At 34.6% G+C, this 24,484-nt stretch overlaps 4 protein-coding genes across 5 annotated transcripts; 1 reads left to right on the forward strand and 3 right to left on the reverse strand.

Annotated features, from left to right (window-relative positions):
- Window positions 1–580: 580 nt before the first annotated feature.
- Window positions 581–4,274, reverse strand: LOC125609841 (protein ESMERALDA 1). Its single transcript, XM_048781336.1, has 10 exons — window positions 3,688–4,274; window positions 3,474–3,543; window positions 3,314–3,381; window positions 3,136–3,224; window positions 2,834–3,031; window positions 2,467–2,671; window positions 2,173–2,340; window positions 1,800–1,967; window positions 1,525–1,715; window positions 581–1,325 (listed from the first exon to the last, which is right to left on the reverse strand). Exons 1-10 carry the CDS (start codon window positions 4,054–4,056, stop codon window positions 1,157–1,159), a joined length of 1,695 nt encoding a protein of 564 aa, XP_048637293.1. The 5' UTR covers window positions 4,057–4,274; the 3' UTR covers window positions 581–1,156.
- Window positions 4,275–8,554: 4,280 nt separating this feature from the next.
- On the reverse strand, window positions 8,555–12,120 carry LOC125609842 (subtilisin-like protease SBT4.2). Its single transcript, XM_048781337.1, has 10 exons — window positions 11,573–12,120; window positions 11,365–11,459; window positions 11,175–11,266; window positions 10,849–11,095; window positions 10,281–10,764; window positions 10,075–10,169; window positions 9,765–9,974; window positions 9,575–9,686; window positions 9,274–9,478; window positions 8,555–9,181 (listed from the first exon to the last, which is right to left on the reverse strand). The coding sequence occupies exons 1-10, from the start codon at window positions 11,660–11,662 to the stop codon at window positions 8,655–8,657; spliced, it is 2,157 nt and encodes a 718-aa protein (XP_048637294.1). The 5' UTR covers window positions 11,663–12,120; the 3' UTR covers window positions 8,555–8,654.
- A 2,650-nt stretch (window positions 12,121–14,770) lies between these two features.
- On the reverse strand, window positions 14,771–17,862 carry LOC125609843 (subtilisin-like protease SBT4.2). Its single transcript, XM_048781338.1, has 9 exons — window positions 17,628–17,862; window positions 17,439–17,530; window positions 17,110–17,356; window positions 16,553–17,036; window positions 16,358–16,452; window positions 16,017–16,220; window positions 15,818–15,929; window positions 15,513–15,717; window positions 14,771–15,420 (listed from the first exon to the last, which is right to left on the reverse strand). The coding sequence occupies exons 1-9, from the start codon at window positions 17,726–17,728 to the stop codon at window positions 14,879–14,881; spliced, it is 2,082 nt and encodes a 693-aa protein (XP_048637295.1). The 5' UTR covers window positions 17,729–17,862; the 3' UTR covers window positions 14,771–14,878.
- A 2,488-nt stretch (window positions 17,863–20,350) lies between these two features.
- LOC106402892 (SEC12-like protein 2) lies at window positions 20,351–22,865 on the forward strand. 2 transcript variants are annotated; one of them, XM_022710670.2, is made up of 10 exons: window positions 20,351–20,730; window positions 20,796–20,887; window positions 20,964–21,120; window positions 21,208–21,299; window positions 21,444–21,540; window positions 21,625–21,700; window positions 21,793–21,913; window positions 22,000–22,116; window positions 22,273–22,346; window positions 22,499–22,865. In XM_022710670.2, exons 1-10 carry the CDS (start codon window positions 20,500–20,502, stop codon window positions 22,591–22,593), a joined length of 1,152 nt encoding a protein of 383 aa, XP_022566391.2. In that variant the 5' UTR covers window positions 20,351–20,499; the 3' UTR covers window positions 22,594–22,865. The 2 variants fall into 2 exon arrangements, with proteins under 2 accessions (XP_022566391.2, XP_013699162.2); XM_013843708.3 differs by having other exon boundaries at window positions 20,355–20,730; window positions 20,982–21,120.
- Window positions 22,866–24,484: the final 1,619 nt, after the last annotated feature.

The raw sequence follows: 24,484 nt of genomic DNA on the forward strand, positions 1-24,484 counted from the left end.
CTTATGATTTCCTTATAAAAAAACAAACAAAAAACCTGAAAATTATAAATAAATTATTAAATTAGAGAAGCTTTATAAATTTATAATTGCTACATGAGACGAAATAGGTTGTTTGTGATGTGATGTTTAAAATAAACCAAAAGTTGTTATTAATTTTTTTACTAAAAAATAAAATAAAACTTATTTTGCTAGATTTTACGTAGTGTACTAATATCAAAATACACATTTTTTGTATTTATATAAGGTTATTCTATAGGTTTTGATGAAAATCTTCCAAGGAGTCGGCATTTTAAGTTGGTAAAGAGGATAAGTTGCTATGTAACCGTAGAGCTTCAGTGACAAGGGATGTGGAGTCAATGGTTAAAAGACAATTAGAGAAAAAAAACTGTATCCAATGGTCAATTGTTTCTCAAATCTTTCTTCTACCTCTGTTTATGATTTCTAGATACTTCTTATGACTTACTCAACGTTTAATTACTGTGAACTCAAATCTGTAATCACTGTAACACTTTACTGAATTTTATCTAAAGAAAAGAACCACAGCGACCAAGAAGAAACAAATTGGGAGTAAAAGAAAGAATTAAATCAATATTAGGAGTTTATTTCCTCAACAATATTCACCTCGCAAGAATATGATGTAGACAATTAAAACCCTGTGACAAAAGAATTTCAATAAACCCAAAAAAAAGGACACGATGGTCTCTCTAACCAAACCAATGTACAAAACTTTCAAGGCAGCTTTCTGCTCTCCTCCTGCCCGTGTCTATATATCTCCTAATAACACCAAAGACTCTCACTTCTGCGTTTACACAATGTACAAAACGCAAACGCTTCAAATCACAAAACACCCAAAAAAAAAACAATATCCAAACGCTGTCTAATCTTTTCCCACCAGCAGCAGTCAGGGATTGAACTAAACCTTCATTTTCTCTCCTGTTAGTGCATCAGCTTCAATGTGTCAAAACGTATCAAACAATGTTGTGGCTGTTACTCCTTGGCCACCCTTCCCGGAGATAAATAGACGATTTTGCAGCCCCTCCAGCTGCTTCCCCCTAAAACTATGGGCCGGCCAAGTCCCCAAGTCCACTCTGATTTGAAAGAATTAGAATTACAGGAATGAACACCACTCTACCGGCAATTAAATGAACATGTATTCTCAGGAGGCAGAAGGTGGCCTAGTATCTGGGGTCGTTGTTTTGTTCCTACGGGACATGCAGTCAGGGCAAGGGAATGTGTAAATGGAGTCATTAGGTCTTTTAAGCTCAAACCCCTTTGAGTCACTATGAGATCTCATGTTTAGCATCTGACGTTTAAAACTCCGCCATCTGCCGGGACAAAACACAACAAAATCAGCGTTTCAGCATTAAAGGGATAACAATGCGACAGACTTTAACGTTTGCAGAAGAAATCAAACGCAAAAAGCTCAGAAGAATATAAGAGCAACACTGGTATGGTGAATAAAAAACGAAACAATGCAAATATTGAAACGTGGAGCTTGAATGAGTAGAAGAAAGAGGTGAGTACCCAATGTTGGGATTGTCAAAGATGATTGCTAACTTTCGCTTGTCTGGTCTAATAGTTTTGGAATGTCCTCCGAACAAGTATCTTCGATGACCCATGAGAAAGTGAGGAAAGTTTCCACCTTGTGTGGTCACAAATACCTCACTGTGGAGACAGACCGTGTAATCTATTGCAGCCATTCTGGAAGAGAAGTTCTAAACACAGAGTTCAAGTCAGAACTCAGAAATAATTGACCACGCAACTAATACTTTGGAACAAACAGCAGGAAAAAGACAGACCTTATATGGAGCAAGTTCCTCCTCTGAGGCAAGCATCTCCTTTGTTTGTAAATTCGGGAACATCTCTAGTAGCGGGGCCATCGTTCTATTCGCATTATATATCTGACCAGATGCAAGGTATATATATGTGCTTTTGTTGAAACCCATTCCTCTAAGCATTAAACCCACCTGAACGGTTTACAAGAAAAGTATAAACCAAACAGAACAACAACACTAGTGCTCAGTGCTCACCCAACAGAACAAGTCACACTATTGCCACAAGGATTTATGGAGCTATTCTGATGGATGATTAACATTTGACATATATTCCGAGAATGCTAATATATTGTATAGTAGTAGCAGTGTCCAGAAACAAACGAATTGATGAGAGTACCTCTAAAGGAGTTAACGGGCATTTCCCATTTTGTCTGATAGCACCAGGTCGAATAACACGACCTGGTTTTGTGAATTTTCCTTTCCACCCTCGTTCTCTTGCTGCAATCATATCTTGTTTTTCTTGCTTGCCACCATCAAATACACAGCATGAGAAAGCTACCATGTCCTGCAACATGTATAAATAGCTTATTATATCTCTCACCTCTGGCAAAAAGCTCATTCAAATTTTTTTATAGTCATGATAAAGACCAGTGGGGATTCTTGAGAAGTCTCTCCTTTACATAGAACAAACCTCTTCAAAGCGCAGATGTACAGATACGTACTTTGCTCCGTGGTTTGCACTCTGCTCCTTCATTCTCTTCACCAGTGTTTCTCCTAGGGTTAGTATGGGTTCTGAAAACCTCAAGGCTTCGTAGTTCGCCAAACATCTAAGTCTCTGTACAGGTTTAGGAGCATCAAACGAAAGTCTATTTGCAAATGGGGATATTCGTATAACCCTGCGCCATGAAAAGACAACAATTCTTCAATGAAAAACACCATACAGACCCAAAACATCTCTTTCACTAAAAGAATAAGGTGGTTAACTGTCCTGTTAAGAAGTATGCGTAACCAACACTAGCATATGAAAACGATCTTCTAAAGAACAAACTGCAACTTACTTCTCCTCAAGTAGCTTCGGCAAGATCGAGTCCCGATAATATTGAATAGGTGACCAAGCTTTGACTCTGAAGTTGTAGACATTTGTCATGTTATAGTCAAATCGCTCCATTAGATATTCAGGAATTGTGTCAACCACCCGCACATCATTTGCTAAGGTACTGACAAAGAACTCTTCATCATAGATATCCCCAAATTTACTGAAAGAAAACCCTCCGTTAGAAATCAGTCTTACAAAAGATAGGTTTTGCTTCAACAAACAACACGTCAAGACTAAGATTTTCACAAGAAAGCACTATATAACCTCGGATCTCTCCATATGCTGTGATAGTGAAAGTTAGGAATCACTAGAGTTGCATTAAGATAGCCTGCGACAGCAACCGCATTGCATATCTGAGAAAAGTCAACAACTTTGACATTTTAACAAGACTCCTAGACATGATTGAGCGAAATGCATTCATGAAAAAGATCAACAAACCTACCGATGTCCGCTGCTGATTCAAACCCCCGTTTGCCTCCACATATATGTAACCGTTTGACTCCGGCAAGGCTACAATTGAAAGCAAAAAAAATCAGATTATGATCCTCCAATGAACAGACAATAAATGATTCAAAAACTCTACAGCTTACTGAAGTAGCTACCTCCAGTGGACTTGTTCACGTACGGCTTCCACTCGACACCTTTATAGGAATGTTTCCAAATGGTTGATATCTGAGATGTATACCATAACAACATTGATGATACATGAATGAATAAGAATAGCATGTTGTAGTTGGTTTCTATCTAACCAATCAAATATTAAAACTCCCAATGCTAAAGAGTAAACCTTTGTTCAATGATTCACGAGGAACTAACCGCATCAGCAGTGGAGTTATCGGCGTCCATCTCAGGGCGGAGCTTGGCGTAAAGCTGGGGGCTTTTGTAGACGGATCCAGGCGGAGACCGATGCCTTATGATGGGACCAACGTCGAACGAAACGGTGCCCATGTAAATCAGCATACACGAGATGTAGATTAGAGGGGCGAATAGGAAAACCCCCTGACGCCGGAGGAGAACCGATACGATGAGCCACGAGAGGCGATGAGCGAGGGTCCGATTCGGCTGGACTACGGTGGGAAAGCGACCCGAGGCTTTTGACCGACGGTAACGAGGAGAGCGGCGGGGAGACCCCGGAGGGGAGGGTGTAGTGTGGCCGCTTCCCGGCAGGCGATTTTTCGCGAGCATTTGAGGAGAAATCGACAGATCTCAATGTCCTGATTTACGTCGGAAGATTACATAGTAAGTCCCCTAGCAGCTGCGGCGGAGATAAGGTCGCGAATCGTAGAGATTCGGCGGAGGCTGCGGCGGAGCACGGTTGCGAAATTTGAACTAAATCGCCGGAAGAGAGAGAGAGAGAGTCTTTTTCTTTTTCCTTCGCTTTTACGGTGGAGGCTTGATCACATGCGCCTTTTCCTTTCTCTCTCTCTTTCTTTTTATATTTCCCTTTAGATTTCAAATTTTATTATTAAAAGCTTTTTTTTTTCTTTAATTGGAAAATTTGTAAAAGGATATTATGTTAAATATTCTGGATGAAAACAGGCTTTTTAGCTAAATTCCATTATTTTCAAAATATTTTATTTTATTTTAGTACTAAAATTAAATTCATTCAGTTTTTAGGATGTTGTGAGTTGTGTGTCCTTGTTCTACTTTTGATTATTCGCATAAGATATGGAAAACATCCAACAAGATATCTGTTCTTGTCATGTTTTGGATTATGGGAAAATATAAAAATCTGAATAATATTTTCGTATATCTGTTGTGCATTTTCTAGATACAGTTAACGTTTTGTCTAGCTATATTTGTGGACGATTCCTTTCAAAGGAAAAATAAACTACGAATCTCCAGAATAATCTGCACGGTACTTTTGTTTTTTCTCAACCATATCTTTGTATATTTTCGTTTGAAATTATCAACATTATATATTGTTGAAAACAAATAGATTTCAGCTGTATTTACAAATATATATATATGTCGTTGTATAATGACACGATAGTAAAAAGTATTTAATTCAAAAACTAAACAATTCAGGTGACGAAGCCAACACGACAAGCAATGTTGATTCCATACTCTGTTTGAGGCTTTGAGCTAATCTGTCGTCCCTAAACGGCACGTGCTCTGGTAAGGTAATTATTTTGACAATAATATTATAATTTTGAAAAAACATGATTGCTTCTTAATACACCACATAAGTTCCATATATAGTTTAGTCAACAAAACTTTTAAAATGTTTCCATGGCTGATATGGTACATATGGAAGGCTCGAAACGAGAAGTGCTTTAACGCAAAGAATATCTCACCAGTTGATACGCTTCAGCTTGCAAGCCGGGAAGCGGAATCCTGGTGTGTGGCTCAAATAATAGAAGAAATAAATGAGCATACTCCAGATGAGAACCCAGGGCAAGCAAACGAAGTCCAAAGGCCGCTATACAAATGGCGATGTCAGGTGGATGCATCCTGGAAAGAACATGAAGAAGGAACAGGTCTCGGCTTTGTCCTATTAGAAGATAATCGTATCAGATTAATCGGAGCAAGAAGATGGAACAAAACCTTCTCGCCTTTACAAGCAGAAGCAGAAGGCTTGAGTTGGGCAATGAGAGAGACGAAGAAGCTAGGAGTTAGAGAAGTTCATTTTGAGTCAGACTGTCAACAGCTCGTACGTCTCATTCAAGAACCGCAGGAGTGGCCTGCACTTGGAGCTGAGTTAGACGATATCGACTTCCTGAGTTCAGAGTTCGATTCTTTTTCTATCAGTTTTATACGTCGCTCTGAAAACATCCGTGCGGACTGCCTCTCTAAAGCAGGACGATCACGTGACTCAGACTTTTGTTTCATTGGGGACTTGATTCCCCCTTGGCTAGCTCATGAAGCTAGCTTTTTAGAAACTATAGATTAATAAAATTTTACTTTGGACGCCAAAAAAAAAAACAAAACTTTTACAATGCTAACGATTAAAATAGTTGACTTATGAGTTGATGTAGATTGGATGACATAATCCCCACATAATTATACAAATAATATATTAAAATACGTTGTAATTTGAATACCTTTAGAGCTTAAAATGTGATTTGTGTATAACTGTATGAGGAAGTTGTGTAATTGTACCCCAAAAAAAATTATCTAGTGGAATATTTAACAAGTAATAATTACAAAATAGTTAGCATTGTTTGTTGACAAAAAAAAAAGTTAGTATTGTTTAACTAACAAGAACATGATTAATCTGAATTCTTAATTTGAGGTTTTTAACTCATGATTTGACTTTTTTTTCTTTTTTTTGGCTAAATTTTTTATATTTTTTATTTAAGATACAGTTTTTAATATCTCTTAGAAACTATTCTTACCTGAAGCTAAGAACCCCATCCTATAAATTTGGGTTAATCATGGTCTGACGTGAGGTTGCACGGAATTAGCCTGTGGCTGTGTTTGCTTGCATGTGCAACTGAGATGGAGAGAGCCGAGAGGGAGTGGTTGGTAACAGCGACAATTATTTATATATAAGGGATATATGAGAAGATTCCAAATTTAGTAAAATACTATATGCCACTTTCTAATGTTTTGATGAGATAATAAAATTTAGAAATGTAATGACACGTCAATAACTTAACCACAAGCTTGAATGTATAAGGTACTATAATATATAGATCCAAATAATATGTATTTTTGAAAATCATCTGAATATTTTTCCAAAACTCTAGATACATAATCTATCTTGATATCTCAATCACTTAATTGATGACCACAAAACAATTAGACAATAGATTAAGACAATTTATAAAGCCAGAATTCGAGGCAATGATGAGAAGTAAGAAGAGTTTCAACATATATTTTTTTGTTCAATCACATTTTATCAGAAAAATGATTCTTACCACGAACACAAAAGCCAACAAGAGACACACTTAGCATTTTCATAACTTGTGAAAATTTAGAATATTCTACATATAATGAATTGTTTCTGATGGTTCAACAGTATGAGAAACATTCTTCAAAAAAAAAATAGTATGAGAAACATCGACATTGGAGTTTTTTGGATGAAATCAATAGTAAAAATGTATATAATGTATTTGTTCTCGCCAGAATTTGACCAAGACCGGTAATAATTTCCTAGCATCGAACGAAACAGTGCACATACATAGCAGCATACATGAGATGTAGATTAGAGGAGGTAAGAGGAATGTTTAATCATAAGATTTTATAGATTGAATCAAATAGGTAAGAGCAGATTAATGTATAAACCTTAGTTTTACCTCTCTGCGTGTGTATCAAATTTACACTTTATTTTTTAAAAATCTGAAGACCCACCAAGGAGTGAGGACTTTAAGAGTGTATATTCATGTTTTGTTGGAAGTCAGATTTCTAACGAAACTTAGGAGTTCGATGTTGTGTTTTCATGTTATATTTTCATATTTTTGTTAGTAACAGTTATTTTGTCTGTCCTTTGTCTATAGCCAATTAGTCACATGCTTCAGATTTGGATTCCAACAAGAAGGCTTTTACTAACACATTTAGAAATCACTTTTGAAATAGTAAAGTTATCATTCACAATCATAATCAATTTTCACTCTTACGTTTCAAATAAAAGATCAGCTTATGAATAGGTCTCATTCACATTCGGAATCAGTTTCCACTCTTACGCATTAAATCAAATTTCACTCTCTCTTACGTTTCAACTTTGCAGAATCAGTTTCCATACACCACGATTCATCATTGGCAGGGCCGTCTAACAGCACGCGCAAGTGGAACGGTTGAACGGGGTCCCCAAAATATAAAAATAAAATGTTTAAGAATTTTTCAAAATATATAGATAAATTATGGTAAAAAACTTTAAAATTTTAGATATAATGCTAAATTTAGAACTTATAATTAAAAAAATCAGACAAAATTATTAAATTTTAAAATTATTTGATAAAATGTACGATTAATATATTTTTTGAACAGTGTCTAAAATTAATTTGAGACGGTCCTGATCATTGGACATGAGGTCTAGTCCGCATCACACCAAGCTGAAAGTGTTAACTCTGTGTTTCATAATTGTAATAAAAAGAGCAAGTTCTTTTTTTTTTTGAATAAATGTTAAATTTATTCAAAGAAAATTACTTTTGTACAATGACTGTAACAGTAGCTGAGATGTTTGCTAAAGAAAATAAAAGATAAACTCAAGAATCCTCTAACTAAGTAAGAACCATGTTTCCATGGCCTTTGTGTGTTTTCGACCTCCCATGAGTCTCAGACTTGAAATTCGGTTTCTGACTAATTTGTCAATGCACCGAATCAAAGCAGCAGGACTGTTTGGGGTTTCACCATGTCTTCTTCCATTCCTCTCTTTCCAGATGGTAGAGAGTGCTGCTTGAAACACGTATCTGAGAAGAAAGAGCCGAGTCTTGTCCCAAGTCTGCTTTGTTAGGAGCCTAATGATCTCTCCCCATTCAGTTGTGTAATCCAAAGATAGGAGCTTATGGGTAAGTCTCTTCCAAACTTCCTCCGAAAAAGGGCAAGTTCAAGTAAGGAATTACTGAAGTTAGCAAGTTAACTGGTGATAGTTCAAGAAAGGATAATTAGTGTTTCCGTCACATTGATTTCATTAACTGTCACATACAGAATCCGTTCTTGATTACTGAAAGAACCTGAGTTTTAACTCAAATAACCTGAGAGTTCTAACATTGACTTAAAATGAACACACATGCTTTTATTGAAACACAATATAATGGCACACAATATAACATATGTTTAATTGAAACAAAATATAACCCATGATTTTATATATTGCTGGGTTTTGGGTCAAAGCGTAATTAAGTATACACTACGATAGGACTTCTTACATTGTGTGATCCGTCCGACCAAACCAGAGACGCAGACACAATACCAGAAATACCCGCAAGACTGTTGCCAGAGACTGTAACAGTGAAAGATTTTTTATCCCCTGATGATTCGAAAGAGAGCGTTTCTGGATCAACCTTGATGTTGAGTTTAGGATCCCCAGACAATTTTGCCTTGTAAGTAGATCCGTCTTTCCCAACATTTGTGACCGTTCTTGAAAATGTGATATCTGAAGATGACGAAGCTGAAACTTTGGCTGTCATTGAAGGGTAGTTGAGATCTCTCACGTTGACCTTTGATTCCTCGGAACAAGTAAAGGCTCCACCGGCGAGAATACTAATCCCATTGGCTGAGTAGTCCAAAGAGCAGAGCATGTTTAAGTAATCCTCTTTGGATATTTCATAAACAAGCCCTGGATTAATTGCAGCTGTAGGGTTAACATGTCCAGATCCGTATGCAAACTCAGCTTCTGCATTTTTCGATGCATTCATTGGCCAAGCTACAACAAAGCAACATTAAAAGGCTCACATCACTATACGTTCTTTCTTTCTTGAGGGAAATAAATATATTGGTTTGATATTTGATAATTACCAGTAGTCATGATAGCAGATTTGACAGCAGAAGGAGACCAATCAGGATGGAATGTTTTGATGTAAGCCGCTACACCTCCGACATGAGGACAAGCCATGGATGTTCCGGACATGAAATAGTAATCCATGCGTTGTCCAGGAACTGCGGTTGGAGACATCGGTGAATATGCTGCCAATATATTCACCCCTGGAGCCGTAATATCAGGCTGCATGTATATTATATATAAACCTTTTAATGTCAAGACTTCGATCATTAATTTCTCCCAATTATGCGAATATTATTAGTTAGGATTGGTACGTACCTTCATGATATCGCTAAAGAGAGTGTTTGGACCACGAGAAGAGAAGGAAGCAACGAACGGAGCATCGTTGTCCTTAACTGTCTTACTCCTCAATATAGTTCCTCGAGGGTTTCTGTTTCATATACAAGAATGTGGTTAACGAATCTAATTAACCAAAGAATTAATGTTTAATTATGGAAGAGTTTCTTACGGTGAGGTGAGCACGTAAGATCTAAATGCTTCGTAATTGGTATCATTTAAGACTGCGACCGGAATTGGATCAGGACCAGGAATGTCAACAACATTTATATGAAGGATGGTTCCAACTGCACCCGCTTCTCTAGATTCCATAACATTGTTCCAAGTATCGCACACAACGATCTTTCCCTGCACCGTGTTCAGGCAACCACTAGCGCATCTCCTAGAAATACAATATAAGAAGATCAAGTTTATATCCATAGCGCGTGACGTTTCATCTGTTCCTTATACAAGTTAGGGCCAAGCCTTGGGTCACAAGTTACCTTGCTTGCTCCTCTGTACAGTTATTTGAAGCAGTTTTCCCGTACGCCAAAGTATACATTTGTCCCTCTAAGTCAAAGTCATTGATCGATTTTCCCTGTAAGAAGTTTTTATTTAACTTGTTTTGTTTCAGTTAATCTGAGGAGATTGTTGTCATTAGTCAGTCTGATGATTTAAGTAATAAAAAAAAGGAAAAAAAACTTCTTACAGGTAAGGCTATGGCATCTCCATTAACAACAGTAGTAACAAATTTTCGATCAGTGTAACCGGCAGCCACGGATATGATCCAGGGTGCAACGTTTCTTGCATTTCCAAGTTTAGAGCCATCGTTCCCAGAAGAAGCTGTGGTAACAATCCCTTTGGTCATCGCATGAAATGATCCAATAGCGATAGGATCAACATCGACTTTAACAACACCACCTCCAATGGAAATGGTTATAACATCAACCCCATCCGCAATAGCATCGTCAAATGCACCTAACAATGATGCGGCATTGCAACCTGCTGGCTCACAAACTCGGTAAATAGCTATTCTACCTAAAGGCACACCTCCTCTGGCAGTTCCTTTCGCTAAACCGTTCATACTCACTCCTTCTACTATGTTTCCGGCGGCAGTTGAAGCCGTGTGTGACCCGTGTGAATCCTTGTCCCTTGCTGAGTCTTGCACATAATGTCGTGCTCCAATCAGTTTCCTGTACAATTTAGATTAGTCCATGTTTTTTAATCGTTTCTTGTCGCTCAAGAAAATGGAGAAGAAAATTGGAAGTGTTGTTTACTTATTGCATGTGAAATTAGTGCCTCCAGCGCAAATTCCTTTCCATTTTTTGGGTATTGGGCCAATGCCTTCGTCTGAAAAGCTCTTGGATTCAGGCCAGATTCCGCCGTCAAGTACACCAACTATTATATCAGTCTCGACCTCAGGAACATGCTTGCTCTTGTCACCAAGTCCCATGAACTCGTAAGATCTTGTCGTAAGCAGCTTATAAACGGTGTTTGGGAAAACCGAAACCACACCTTCCATGCCTTCACATCACACATCAACATTGAAATAGCCCATAATAGTGAGTTACCTAATCTTTTTTTATATAAACATATATCTCACCAGCAAGCTTGTCTCTTTCAGATTCAGTGAGTTTGGCTGCAAAACCGTTGAAACTTCTTCCATAGCTTCTGACCAAAGAATCTTCTACCGAACTTCGATCGGAACAATTAAAAAAGAAAAGACCGGTGAGAGACGATGACGTAAACAACAAGAAACAAAGCTGAGAGAGGTTTCAGTCATGTCTTAAAACCTTGATTCGATAACTTCTTGAAGGATATTCTGATGGTGAGACATAGGAGAGTAAGAAGCTTTTTCAGGAAGAGCTCCCATGTAAGCAATATACACCTGCATGCGTCAAAAACAAAATCTATTACGATGAATATATAGTCTAACACAAAGACAAACATAGATAGTTAAATATGGTAACGATCGAGACATATATAACAGCAATGACTTGCCTTTCTATCATCCTCAATAGCTGTTGGAAGTTGACAAAGGCTCATGAGAAGAACCGAGGAAAGATAGAGGATCAAGCCAAGTGAAGCCATTATGGACACGTTTATTTGCCAATATGAGTTCTCAATAGGTGAAGTGTGAATAAATATACATGTCTGTATTACATATATGTTATCCAGATTTATGTACTTGATTATGAATTGATATTTATTTCATATGGCTACTTATTGAGAGGTGGGGGATAATTTGATTGATTAGTGTTTTCATATTTAATAAAAAATCTATTACTGCTTTTTTTATAGTAAATCTTAATTTCTATATGCATTTATATATAAGGAGTTATCTGTTTATTTATTTATAATTTAATATTTATTTTGTAATGATCTTTAATATAATACAGAATAGTTACATAGAATGGTTTTGGCTATGTAGTATAAAAAACAATATCTCATTCTTAGTCTCTCACAAAAATAATATCATTATAATTTATATTGGTAAGGAAATAAATCTTTTGTTTAAAAAGATTATGATATATTGTTATCAATTGCATTTGGATGTATAAAAATAGTATACATCCAAATTGCAGGGTGACTTGGAAAAGGACCCAAAATTTTGGTCAAATAGAAGATTTACCATTTTTCATCTTACCTTATTTTGCTGTTTTCTTATATCATCTATAACATATCAAGTTATTTAGGAAAAAAAATCATTTTGTCTATTTTTCAACAAATAAAATATCTCAAATAACTTATTTTAATTATAATAGTGGGATGATATCATTACAATATATATTTAGTTAGTTTACCCACAAAACAACATATATATATAAGGAATGATCCATTTATTTATTTTGTAATGATATTTAATATAAAACAAAATAGTTACATAGAATGGTTTTGGCTAGGTATTATATAAAACAATATCTCATTCTTAGTCTTTTGCAAGATAATACTATCATTATAATTTATACTGGTAAGGAAATGAATCTTGTGTTTTAAGAAGATTACTAGATTTGACCCGCACTTTGAAAGCACGGGATTTGTTTCTTTTTAAAATTTTGGTCAAATTTTGTTAGCTATAAGATTATATATTTTTATATAAGATAATGTAATCTATTTACAATTTTGTTGATTTTTTATGTATTTAAGATATACTTATATGTTGGACATGATATAGAAAGATGTATTTATATTCATTTGGGTAATTTTTATTAAATGTAACCTATAAAGTTAAAAATATATTGGAATTTTTAATGCATACTGAAAAATACAAAAGCGTTCTATAAAGATGGATTTCGTGGATAAAAAAATGAGTTTGCATTTATTAAATATGATTTTATAACTGTTTCCCAAAAAATAATATAAAGTAAAGTTTTTTTTAAAGGTTTCTTGATATTTTCTGGAATTCTTCCGACTATTTTATTTAAGAGAGAAACTGATATATGATGAAACAAATAACCATAAGTTATATTAGATTATATTTTTATATGAGCATATTATATATGTTTAACTGTAAGTTTTTGTACTCATCGTTTTAATTAGACGGAGTGAATTTAATAGTTTTGTATTGTTTATACTTATTGATTTAATTAGTAGAGGTGAATATTGAGTAAACTAATTTACATTTTCCAGCTAACACTAATTATAGGTTGATCCATATGTATCTTTTTTTCTCCAGCGATAAAGTTTTAGGTGGATCCCGTCTATTTTTTTCATTTTTATTTTTCTTGTTTTAACGATTTTTTATGGATCTCATTATTAATATCAGAATACTCTTTTAACAAGTGGGAAACCAGAAAAAAATAAAACCACAGTTCAGTTTGCTACAGTTAATTCATATATTTATCATTTATAATATAATAATTACAAATTAATAATGTAATTGTAATTAACTTAAAAACTAAAATAACATGACTTTTAATAATTTTTATTTTATTTATATACTTTTTTTAAATAATACTAAAATTAATATTACTTAAAACAATTAAAATAGTTGATTATAATGAAAAATATGTTTTTATGTATTAAAATGAAATGAGAGTAGTATCTATTTGTAGATCATAAAAAATCATAAATTTTAATATAATTTTGAAAAAAAAAAAATTCTATTATAGAATAAATGAGTTTGAATTATTGGGTGGAAATAAAAATTTAAAATGAGTTTGAATTATTCATGTTATATTTTTATTTCTTTGTTAGTAACAGTTATTTTGTCTATATATCCATGTAAGCTCTATTGAACAGAATAAGCTGAAATAACCCAAACCCTGTCGAGAAGTTTCAGCAGTATGTAAATATCCTTCTTATTTCTCAAGTAACGGAGACAAGCGCCATATATACAATACAAGTATGTACTTTAACCTAAATCCCCTTATACAATCTGGGTTACACAATACATTTATTGGCCTAAGACGGCCCAATATCCTCCTTCAAGGTGGAGTGTGGAAGTTGCAAATATCCAGCTTTAGTAGAAACGCCTCAAACTCACGACGACCCATAGCTTTTGTCATGATGTTTGCAAGTTAAGATTTAGTCGATACATGTTTTGTAGCATTTGTACCTCGAATGATTTCAGTCACGAATGAAATGACAATCGTTGGTACGAACATGATGAATTGGGTTCGCTGCCAGGTTGATAGCTGAAAAGCTGTCTGAGTGTAGCACTATCGGCACATTGCATATAATACCCATTTCTGGAAGTATCTCTCGAAACCACAACAATTCGCTTAATGTGTCAGCCATTTCACGGTATTCTGCCTCGGTAGACGAGCGAGAAATGACATCATATTTCTTTTGTCTTCCAAGATACAGGAGAACCTGGATAAACCATCGTGTGAGTGACTGATGAGTAATCGGACATGAGGGCCAGTCCGCATCACACCAAGCTGAAAGTGTTAACTCTGTGTTGACGCAAAGAAGTATGCATGGACTATGACTGTTTTTAAGGTAGCACACAACGCGAAAAGCTGCATCCCAGTAATCTTCTTGTGAATAGCGTGTTTCATAATTGTAATAAAAAGGGCAAGTTCAAGTAAGGAGTTACTGAAGTTAGCAAGTTAACTGGTGATAGTTCAAGAAAGGATAATTAGTGTTTCCGTCAGATTGATTTCATTAACTGTCACATACAGAATCCGTTCTTGATTACTGAAAGAACCTGAGTTTTAACTCAAATAACCTGTGAGTTCTAACATCGACTTAAAATGAAAACACATGCTTTTATTGAAACACAATATAATGAGCACACAATGTAACATATGTTTAATTGAAACACAATATAACCCATGATTTTATATATTGCTGGGTTTTGGGTCAAAGCGTAATAGAATACACTACGATAGGACTTCTTACATTGTGTGATCCGTCCGACCAAACCAGAGACGCAGACATATGACCATAACTATCAAGATGCCCAAGACCGTTGTAAGGGATTGTAACGTTGAAAGATTTCTTCTCCCCTGATGAGTCGAAAGAGAGCGTTTCTGGATCAACGATGATGTTGAGTTTAGGATCCCCAGACAATTTTGCCTTGTAAGTGGATCCGTCTTTCCCAACATTTGTGACCGTTCTTGTAAATATGACACCTTCAGTTGACCCAGATGGATATAGGGCTGTCATTGAAGGGTAGTTGAGATCTCTCACGTTGACCTTTGATTCCTCGGAACAAGTAAAGGCTCCACCGGCGAGAATACTAATCCCATTGGCTGAGTAGTCCAAAGAGCAGAGCATGTTTAAGTAATCCTCTTTGGATATTTCATAAACAAGCCCTGGATTAACTGCCGCTGTAGGGTTAACATGTCCAGATCCGTATGCAAACTCAGCTTCTGCATTTTTCGATGCGTTCATTGGCCAAGCTACAACAAAACAAAATTAAAAGGCTCACATCACTATACGTTCTTTCTTTCTTGAGGGAAATAAATATATTGGTTTGATATTTGATAATTACCAGTAGTCATGATAGCAGATTTGACAGCAGAAGGAGACCAATCAGGATGGAATGTTTTGATGTAAGCCGCTACACCTCCGACATGAGGGCAAGCCATAGATGTTCCGGACATGAAATAGTAATCCATGCTTTGTCCAGGAACTGCGGTTGGAGACATCGGTGAATATGCTGCCAATATATTCACCCCTGGAGCCGTAATATCCGGCTGCATGTATATTATATATAAACCTTTTAATGTCAAGACTTTGATCATTAATTTCTCCCAATTATGTGAACATTGTTAATTATAGGAGTGGTGTACGTACCTTCATGATATCGCTAAAGAGACTGTTTGGACCACGAGAAGAGAAGGAAGCAACGAACGGAGCATCGTTGTCCTTAACTGTCTTACTCCTCAATATAGTTCCTCGAGGATCTCTAGATTCCGTAACATTTAAACCAAAAAAATGTGGTTAACGAATCTAAACCAAATAACGTTTTAACTATATGGAAAGAATTTCTTACGGTGAGGTGAGCACGTAAGATGTGAATGCATCGAAATTGGAATAATCTAAGACTGCGAGCGGAATTGGATCAGGAGCAGGAATGTGAAAATCATAAAGGATGGTTCCAACTGCACCCGCTTCTCTAGATTCCGTAACATTGTTCAAGGTATCGCACACAACGATCTTTCCCTGCACCGTGTTCAGGCAACCACTAGCGCATAACCTAGAAATACAATATAAGAAGATCAAGTTATATTCACAGCGTGACGTTTTCATATGTTTCTTACACCACGAGCTAGGTCACTAGGAATATTCTTGAGCGACAAGTTAGGGCTCAAGCCGTGGACACAAGTTAATTACCTTGCTTGCTCCTCTGTACAGCTATTTGAAGCAGTTTTCCCGTACGCCAAAGGATACATTTGTCCCTCTAAGTCAAAGTCATTGATCCATTTTCCCTGTATGGTTAATTACTTAAATCAAAAGACTGACTGGTGACAACAATTATACTCCTCACAGATTAACTAAAACGAAACAAGTTAAATAAAAACTTCTTACAGGGAAGGCTTTGGCATCTCCGTTAACAACAGTAGTAACAAATTTTCGATCAGTGTAACCGGCAGCCACGGATATGATCCAGGGTGCAACGTTTTGTCCAGTTTGAAGATTAGGGCCAGCGTTCCCAAAAGCAGCTGTGGTAACAATCCCTCTGGTCATTGCATGAAATGATCCAATAGCGATAGGATCAACATAGAGATCGAGAACCACACCTCCAAGGGAAATGGTTATAACATCTACCCCATCCGCAATAGCATCGTCAAATGCAGCTAACACTGATGCGCCATTGCAACCTACTGGCTCACAAACTCGGTAAATAGCTATTCTACCTAAAGGCACACCTCCTCTGGCAGTTCCTTTGGCTAACCCGTTCATACTCACTCCTTCTACTATGTTTCCGGCGGCAGTTGAAGCCGTGTGTGACCCGTGTGAATCGTTGTCCCTTGCTGAGTCTTGCACATAATATCGTGCTCCAATCACTTTCCTGTACAATTTATAGATTAGGTTCAGTTAACTTCCATATGTTTTAATCGTACAAATTGAAAATTGTTGTTTACGTGTTGCATGTGAAATTAGTTCCTCCAGCACAAACTCCTTTCCATTTTTTCGGTATTGGGCCAATGCCTTCGTCTGAAAAGCTCTTGGATTCAGGCCAGATTCCGTGGTCAATTACACCAACTATTATATCAGTCTCGATGTTAGGGACACGCTTGCTCTTGTCACCAAGTCCCATGAACTCGTAAGATCTTGTCGTAAGAGGCTTATAAAGGGTGTCTGGGAAAACCGAAACCACACCTTCCATGCCTTCACATTGCACATAAAACCATCAGCATTTAAAACTATGAGTTACCTAATCTTTTTAGTTATACTAGTTTATATATCTCACCAGCAAGCTTGTCTCTCTCAGATTCAGTGAGTTTGGCTGCAAAACCGTTGAAACTTCTTCCATAGCTTCTGACCAAAGAATCTTCTACGGAACTTCGATCGGAACAAAAAGATAAAACCAGTGAGAGACGATGACGTAAGCAACAAGAAACAAAGCTGAGAGAGGTTTGAGTCATATATGTCTTAATACCTTAATTCGATAACTTCTTGAAGGATATTCTGATGGTGAGACATAGGAGAGTAAGAAGCTTTTTCAGGAAAAGCTCCCATGTAAGCAATATACACCTGCATGCGTCAAAAACAAAATGCTATGACGATGAATACACTAAAACATAGACAAACATAGATGGTTAAATATGGTAACGAGACATATATATAACAGCAATGACTTGCCTTTCTATCATCCTCAGTAGCTGTAGGAAGCTGACAAAGGCTCATGAGAAGAACCGAGGAAAGAAAGAGGATCAAGCCAAGTGAAGCCATTATGGACACCTTTATCTGCCAATATGAGTTCCCAATAGGTGAGATGTGAATATATATACATGTATGTATTAGTGTATTACATATGTGTTATCCAGATTTATGTATTTGATTATGTCCACTTATTTTTGGGTGGGTGGGGGAGAGAGTTGATTGATTATTAGTGTTTCATATAAATAAAAAAAACGTACATCAAAAAAAAAAAAAAAAAAAAACTATTACTCTTTGTTTAGTAAATATAAAATTCTATACGTATTTATATATAAGGAGTTACCTATTTATTTATTTATCATTTATTTATTTATTTATTTTGTAATGATCTTTAATATAATAAACAATAGTTACAATAATGGTTTTGGCTAGGTATTATATAAAACAATATCTCATTCTTAGTCTCTCACAAAAATAATATCATTGTCTTGTCCTGATTTATGAATGCTTTTTCAAAAAAAAAAAAATAATATCATTATAATTATATTGGTAAGAAAATGAATCTTGGGTTTAAGAAGATTATGATATATTATTTTTAATTGCATTATGATATATATATATATATATATATATATATATATATATATATTAGAAATTGCATTATGATATATTGTTATTAATTGAAGGGTAAATCGGAAAAATGACCCAAATTTCTGGTCAAATAGAAGATTTACAGATTTTCACCTTACCTTATTTTGCTATTTTTATCCTAATAACATATCAAGTCATTTAAGAAAAATATCATTTTATCTATTTTCAACACAAACAAATATGGGCACAAATATCTCAATTAACATTTTTTAAAAAAATAATGGGATAATATCATTAGAATATATCTTTAGTTAAGTAACTCACAATAAAAGGAATCTATGACTGTAAGAAAATAATTTATATTGTTAAGGAAATGAATCTTGTGTTAAAGAACATCATGATATATTGTTCTTAGTTGCATTTGGTTAACCTGGAAAAAAAAAATCTTTTTTTTTGTCAAACATAAGACTAATAATTTTTTAACGTCACTGTATTTTGCCATTTTCTACCAATATCATCTCTAACATATCATGATATTCAATAATATCTCATTTTGTCAAAAGCAGTTTTCAAGAAAAACCAAAATAATGTCTCAAATAAATTTAACACTTTTTAACTATTTACATAAATACCTTCACCATTAATTTTGCCAAATACTATGAACAACCAAAATTGATGCTTTAAATTCTTTGAATCGATTTTCTGTTTCTTCTTCTCTCATTCGTCACACACACAACTCCATTATATTTTATTTCTTCTTTAATTTCATCAAAATTTTCTCAATTTATTATTTTACAAAATCACATTTTCTTTAAACTCATCAAGTTTAATTTTGATGATCATTGGTTATTAGCGACTAAGTATCTTTCATTCAGCTGAAATTGAAATTCAAAAACCGAGACTTCTAGCTCTAATGGTAAAAGCTTTACAATTGTGAGTACTGCCACCTGTGTTCGAATTCCGGCCACTGGGGAATTAACATTTCGGCATCGCCAGGGACAGAAAACCGACACGTAGCAACACATGACTAGTCTGGATCACTTATGTGGGGCTAGGATACCTCTGTATAATTCAAAAAAAAAATTGAAATTTAAAATTCTGAGTGCTCTAAAAAGCTAAATACGAACTCTCACCAAATTTAAATAACGATTCACTTTTTTTCTTCTTTTCAGATATGAATCATGAAAATAAATTTCGGATGAAATCTTCTCATCCGAAAAGATTCAAGTCAAGTTGATATAATTTTTTTTTTAAAGTTTGTTATATAATTTATAAAACGTTTTCTGGTTTCTAAAATTTATCAAAACCTTTTTCACCTTTTTTAAAACCTTTTCAATATATAAAATATTTTTGTATTTTTTTAGATTTAATTAAAACGTTTTTCAGTTATTACAAAAAGGTTTCAATTACAAAAAGTTTTTAAAATTTTTTTAAAAATGTTTTCTCTTTGTTTTAAAATATTTTCAATTTATAAACCGTTTTATGTTTTTAAAACTTTATAAAAACATTTATTATAAAGGATTTAAAAAACAATTATACTACAAAAATGTTTTTCTAATTTTAATTATATATATATAAAGAATTAAAAATATTTATTATAAATGATTTTTAAAAATAATTATATTACAAAAACGTTTTTATAATTTTAAAATTTATATGTTGGAATTTTATCGGAATTTCTGACGAAATTCGACGGATAAAATTCCGACGAAATTCTAACGGACAAATTTCCGACGAAATTATGATGAACAGTTTTTCGACGTAGTTCCAACGAATTTATTTTCGACGGATTTATTTCTGATGAAATTTTTGACAGACTTTATAAATTATTTTTTTAAAAAAACAGATTTTATTTAAATATTTTTATTTCCGACGAAATATAACCGACGAATGTTTTGGCCGGAAATTTGTGAGAAATGGCTTATTCCAACAAAATTTATCGTTTGTAGGAAACTAGCTGTTTTCTTTATGTGTGACGTGTCTCCACGAATCAGAGAAGGAGGAAGACTTCGCATATTAAGCTCGCACTCGAAGGAGGGGAGGAGAGGAGAGGAGGAGCAATGGCGAATACGCAGACTTACGGCTTTCCGATATACGCCGCGGACTGGATCGCGGAAGATACCGTTAGATCAAAAATCGATAAAGAGAATTCCGAAGATTGCATCGAGCCGTCGGCCTCCCGGAGCTGCATCGCGTTGGCCGGCGGAGGCGGAGAGGGGCGAAGCGGGATTCCTAACGTCATCGTAATCTGTCGTGTTGATCTCGAAACCAATTCTCTCTTGGAACAACCTGTAAGCGTGAACGTTTCTCTGTTCACACTAATCAGGATTTGATTATTTGATTTTTGAATTTTCAGGTGGGTAGGGTTGTGGTCAGTGGTCTTCCTTATAGAATGGCTGTTCATCCTCGGGAAGGTGGTCTTATCTGCGCATTGCCAGAGAGTTGCAAGTATGTGATTTTGTAATCGAATATCTTCTTTAGGTTTTGTAATTTAGAATGTGAGTTTGAATGTTATGTGTGATAGTTACTTGTTGATACGCAGACGGTTTGATTGGGAGAACATTATGAGGCCAAGGGAGGGTGAAGAGTTGGAGGAAGTGATTAACGAGTTAGAAGATGTTGGACAACAGTTAGCTCTGGAGTTTAATCAGGAGGGGTCTTTGCTTGCTACTGGTGGGGAGGTATTGGTAGATTCAGTCTCTCTTGAACAACAGAGAATGGAGTTTTGGTGGTTCTTATGCAATTTTTTTGTTTTGATGGCAGTACAGGATGGAACTTTGAGGATTTTTGAATGGCCTAGTATGATAACGATACTTAATGAATCCAAGGCACATGGAGAAGTTAAAAACCTTACTTTCAGGTGAGCTTTCTTTCTCTTATCCAATGAGGAAACTTTGCCTTCTTCAGAAAGTGGTTCATTCTATTCATGAGAAATGATTCATCTCCGAACAAACAATGATTGTAAAACAAATTGCCTGATATTGATGGTTTTTGGGATTTGCAGCGAAAGTGGTAAGTTTCTTGTATCTCTTGGAGGTCCACTTTGTCGGGTTTGGGACGTAAATGCTTCTACTGCCGTTGCTAGTCTATCAAAAGAGAAGGTCAGTGGGTTTTTTCTTTTTTTGCTCTTTTAACTTTGTATACAAAGTTGTAACATTCTTGTATTATACTCTGATGAGTTGCAGGACGAGATGTTTGCCTCCTGCAGATTCTCCGTTGACAATTCAGGCGATGAAGTTCTTTATATTGCTGCAAAGACTGGTAAACTTACATTTTGACAGCGCAAGATATAATATATGATTTTAGTTCCCCTTTTCCATTTGTCACGATCATAATGAATCTGGTGTGAGTAGAACGTGGTGGGAGTATTATAACATGGGATACAACATCATGGAAAAGAAAACAATCAAAGCTTTTGAAAAACTACTCTATTACGGCCTTTAATGTCTCACCTGATGGAAAATTTCTTGCATTGTAAGTTTTCTTTTTCGCATTCTTGGGACCAAACTAATGTTATACTAATTCTAATATTGGTTGTCATACTATTTTTCTTAATGCAGCGGAACCCTTGAAGGAGATGTTTTGATAATTAGTTCAACAAAAATGAAGACTCATCAATTCGTTAAGAAAGCTCATCTCGGTTTGGTCACCGCACTTACTTTCTCCCCTGATTCAAGGTTTTATTCTCTACTCATTAAGTATCTAGCTTTCACTGTATAGCTACCGATTTAATGATAATGCTTAAAATTCTAAGCAAACAAATAGATAAAGTTGTGGAAGAATGATGGGAAACTCACATTCAAGAAGTTTTTATTTGGGTTTTGGTTTTGCAGGTGCTTAGTGTCAGTATCTTTTGACTCAAGAGCAAAGCTAACCGTCATTGAAAAAAATCAAAATCCTGAAACAAGTACGTATATTCTGCCATTTCTCTTCTTATCCCTCCTTCTTATTACCTTACTCAAATTTAACGAAAACCATACTAACCAGTCATGATTTGTTAGACTTTGTCCTGGATTACCAATCAAAACTAAAACTGTGTGTTTGTTAATGAAAATGCAGATGGAATAAACTGGTTGGTGGTGTTTTTGTTGTTCGTGTTGCTAGTAGTGGTTTTGTATTATTTCTTGATGGTAAATGGGATCATAGCCTCATAGGTAAAGAATATAGCCTCTAAGTGACCCCACGAGACGATACATACGAATGGCTTGAAATCAACATATGCTCTTTTGATTTTTTTTTTTAATTGTTGTTTGTTTTCCACCGTAGCTTTTTGTGTTTGTATAATGAGAGAAATTCTAAGGGGCCTTGCGAGAAACTTGAATGCTTTATATCATAAAAATTGTAAACTAACAGAGTAAACGTGAATGCTTTAGATTAACTTCCTTAAAGCTGCATCCAGGTGAAATACAAGCAGTTTTGTTCTTTGGCAGTCGTTTTGTCAGCAATAGTCTGTAAATGAAGAAGTAGAGATTACGTTATTCAGTCCAAATAAAACTTACCAAGAGGCTGACAGATTACATTATCCTTCCCTTTTACAATCCAAAAAAAAGCGTTACCTTTGAAAATCAAGGGCATCATTTCCGATTGTATCTGAATTTCATCGGCCAATGGTTTGAATCCCATAACTTAATTATGAGTTATCCGGATAAATGCTTGAAAACTTGTCTCAACAAATATCATGTCAAATTATTTTTTTAAAAAATTTCTAAGATGTGTAGTACATACATGATTTATGTCCTTGTCATGTCTCGTATATTCTCTTCCGTCAAATTGGGAAGTTTTAACAACACCTGTCTGTTGACCAAAAAAGAAAAACAACAGCTGTTTCTTTTTTTTGTAAGTTGTCACTTCAGCTCAGGTCAGCTGGTTTATGTAACTTGATTTTGTAACAAGATCTTATGACGTAGCAAGGGTGCTTTCATTTTCTAAGATTAAATAATTTGAATGATTATGAAAGCTTGCCACTTATTATTGGCTATGATTATGAATACTGACTTTTGGGTACAAAACAAATAAGCTCCATATATACGGCGTAATGAAAATATTAACAGAGTAGACCAAGTCACCAGTGAGCAACATTCTATAAGTTTTATGGGGCTCAGAAAAGTTATTTTTTTTAATGTGTATTAGTTTGATCTTTTAAAAATGCGTAGGTTTGAAAAGATCCTAACAATATACCGTATAAGGGTATCTTAAACTCTTAAATATGATAAAATTATTATAGTGAAAAAAGACCGATGGTTGGACCTGGGTTCAATAGCGCTAGAATAAATAAACAATCCAACTTTCACATAAAGAAAATATAATATATGTCTAATTCAATTCCAATAATTTTTTATAAAAGTTTTTTAGTGAAAAGAATCCCTATAAGTTTAGGTCTGAGTCAGACATATCATAATAAACAAGGAATTGAGCATTTGGTGATGAATATCCGATTTTAGTATATTGTCTGATACAGGAAAAATCATTTGATCCCATCACAAGATTCACAAACCGATAAATTTCAGTTTTCTAAAATAAAGATTTATTGTTAGTAGTTTAAAGTTTTTTTAGTTCTACAGTCTCAGTTAAATTTATAGATTGTTTTCTATACTTTTTGATTAAAAATATTTGGCTTAAATTATTAATAGTTATAATTTTAATCTTTTGTTTTCTGCCGGCTTTGATTCGTAATACTATATTTAATGAAATTACTCCATGTTTTTATTCAGAAGAAAACTTTTTTTTTTCGATTTGATTGTTTCAGAAAAATATGAATATCTGAAACTAGATAGCCATAAAATTTACAAAAAATTACAAATGTTTATGAATATGTACTAATATCACGTCCATTTTGTTTATTTTCAATTAATATTTTTTTACAGATATAACATATAAAAAGTAAAGACTAGTAAAATTATGTGCTCCACTTTTTTAAAAATAATTTTATATATATATATATATATTTTTTAAATTGTCGTTGTCTAATGATTTTATATTTTTTCTTAATTTAATATTTTATACATAAAAGTAAAAAATTTATGTAAAAATAATAATCACACAAAA

The sequence above is a fragment of the Brassica napus genome, chromosome A6 (genome assembly GCF_020379485.1).
Source record: "Brassica napus cultivar Da-Ae chromosome A6, Da-Ae, whole genome shotgun sequence".
NCBI lineage: Eukaryota > Viridiplantae > Streptophyta > Magnoliopsida > Brassicales > Brassicaceae > Brassica > Brassica napus.

What these genes read in the sequence shown, in the direction of transcription:
- LOC106402892 (XM_022710670.2), top strand. Translation starts at nt 20,500, where the DNA reads ATGGCGAATACGCAGACTTACGGCTTTCCGATATACGCCGCGGACTGG. An exon ending in ACTTTCTCCCCTGATTCAAG is followed by an intron (nt 22,117 to 22,272) that starts GTTTTATTCTCT and finishes TTGGTTTTGCAG; the next exon opens with GTGCTTAGTGTCAGTATCTT. An exon ending in AAATCAAAATCCTGAAACAA is followed by an intron (nt 22,347 to 22,498) that starts GTACGTATATTC and finishes ATGAAAATGCAG; the next exon opens with ATGGAATAAACTGGTTGGTG.
- LOC125609841 (XM_048781336.1), bottom strand. Translation starts at nt 4,056, where the DNA reads ATGCTCGCGAAAAATCGCCTGCCGGGAAGCGGCCACACTACACCCTCC. An exon ending in TGAATCAGCAGCGGACATCG is followed by an intron (nt 3,225 to 3,313) that starts GTAGGTTTGTTG and finishes GACTTTTCTCAG; the next exon opens with ATATGCAATGCGGTTGCTGT. An exon ending in GCCCGTTAACTCCTTTAGAG is followed by an intron (nt 1,968 to 2,172) that starts GTACTCTCATCA and finishes TAAACCGTTCAG; the next exon opens with GTGGGTTTAATGCTTAGAGG.
- LOC125609843 (XM_048781338.1), bottom strand. Translation starts at nt 17,728, where the DNA reads ATGCAGGTGTATATTGCTTACATGGGAGCTTTTCCTGAAAAAGCTTCT. An exon ending in CAAGAAGTTATCGAATTAAG is followed by an intron (nt 17,531 to 17,627) that starts GTATTAAGACAT and finishes TTCCGATCGAAG; the next exon opens with TTCCGTAGAAGATTCTTTGG. An exon ending in TCTTACGTGCTCACCTCACC is followed by an intron (nt 15,930 to 16,016) that starts GTAAGAAATTCT and finishes TACGGAATCTAG; the next exon opens with AGATCCTCGAGGAACTATAT.
- LOC125609842 (XM_048781337.1), bottom strand. Translation starts at nt 11,662, where the DNA reads ATGGCTTCACTTGGCTTGATCCTCTATCTTTCCTCGGTTCTTCTCATG. An exon ending in ACTAATTTCACATGCAATAA is followed by an intron (nt 10,765 to 10,848) that starts GTAAACAACACT and finishes TAAATTGTACAG; the next exon opens with GAAACTGATTGGAGCACGAC. An exon ending in ATCTGCTATCATGACTACTG is followed by an intron (nt 9,182 to 9,273) that starts GTAATTATCAAA and finishes GCTTTGTTGTAG; the next exon opens with CTTGGCCAATGAATGCATCG.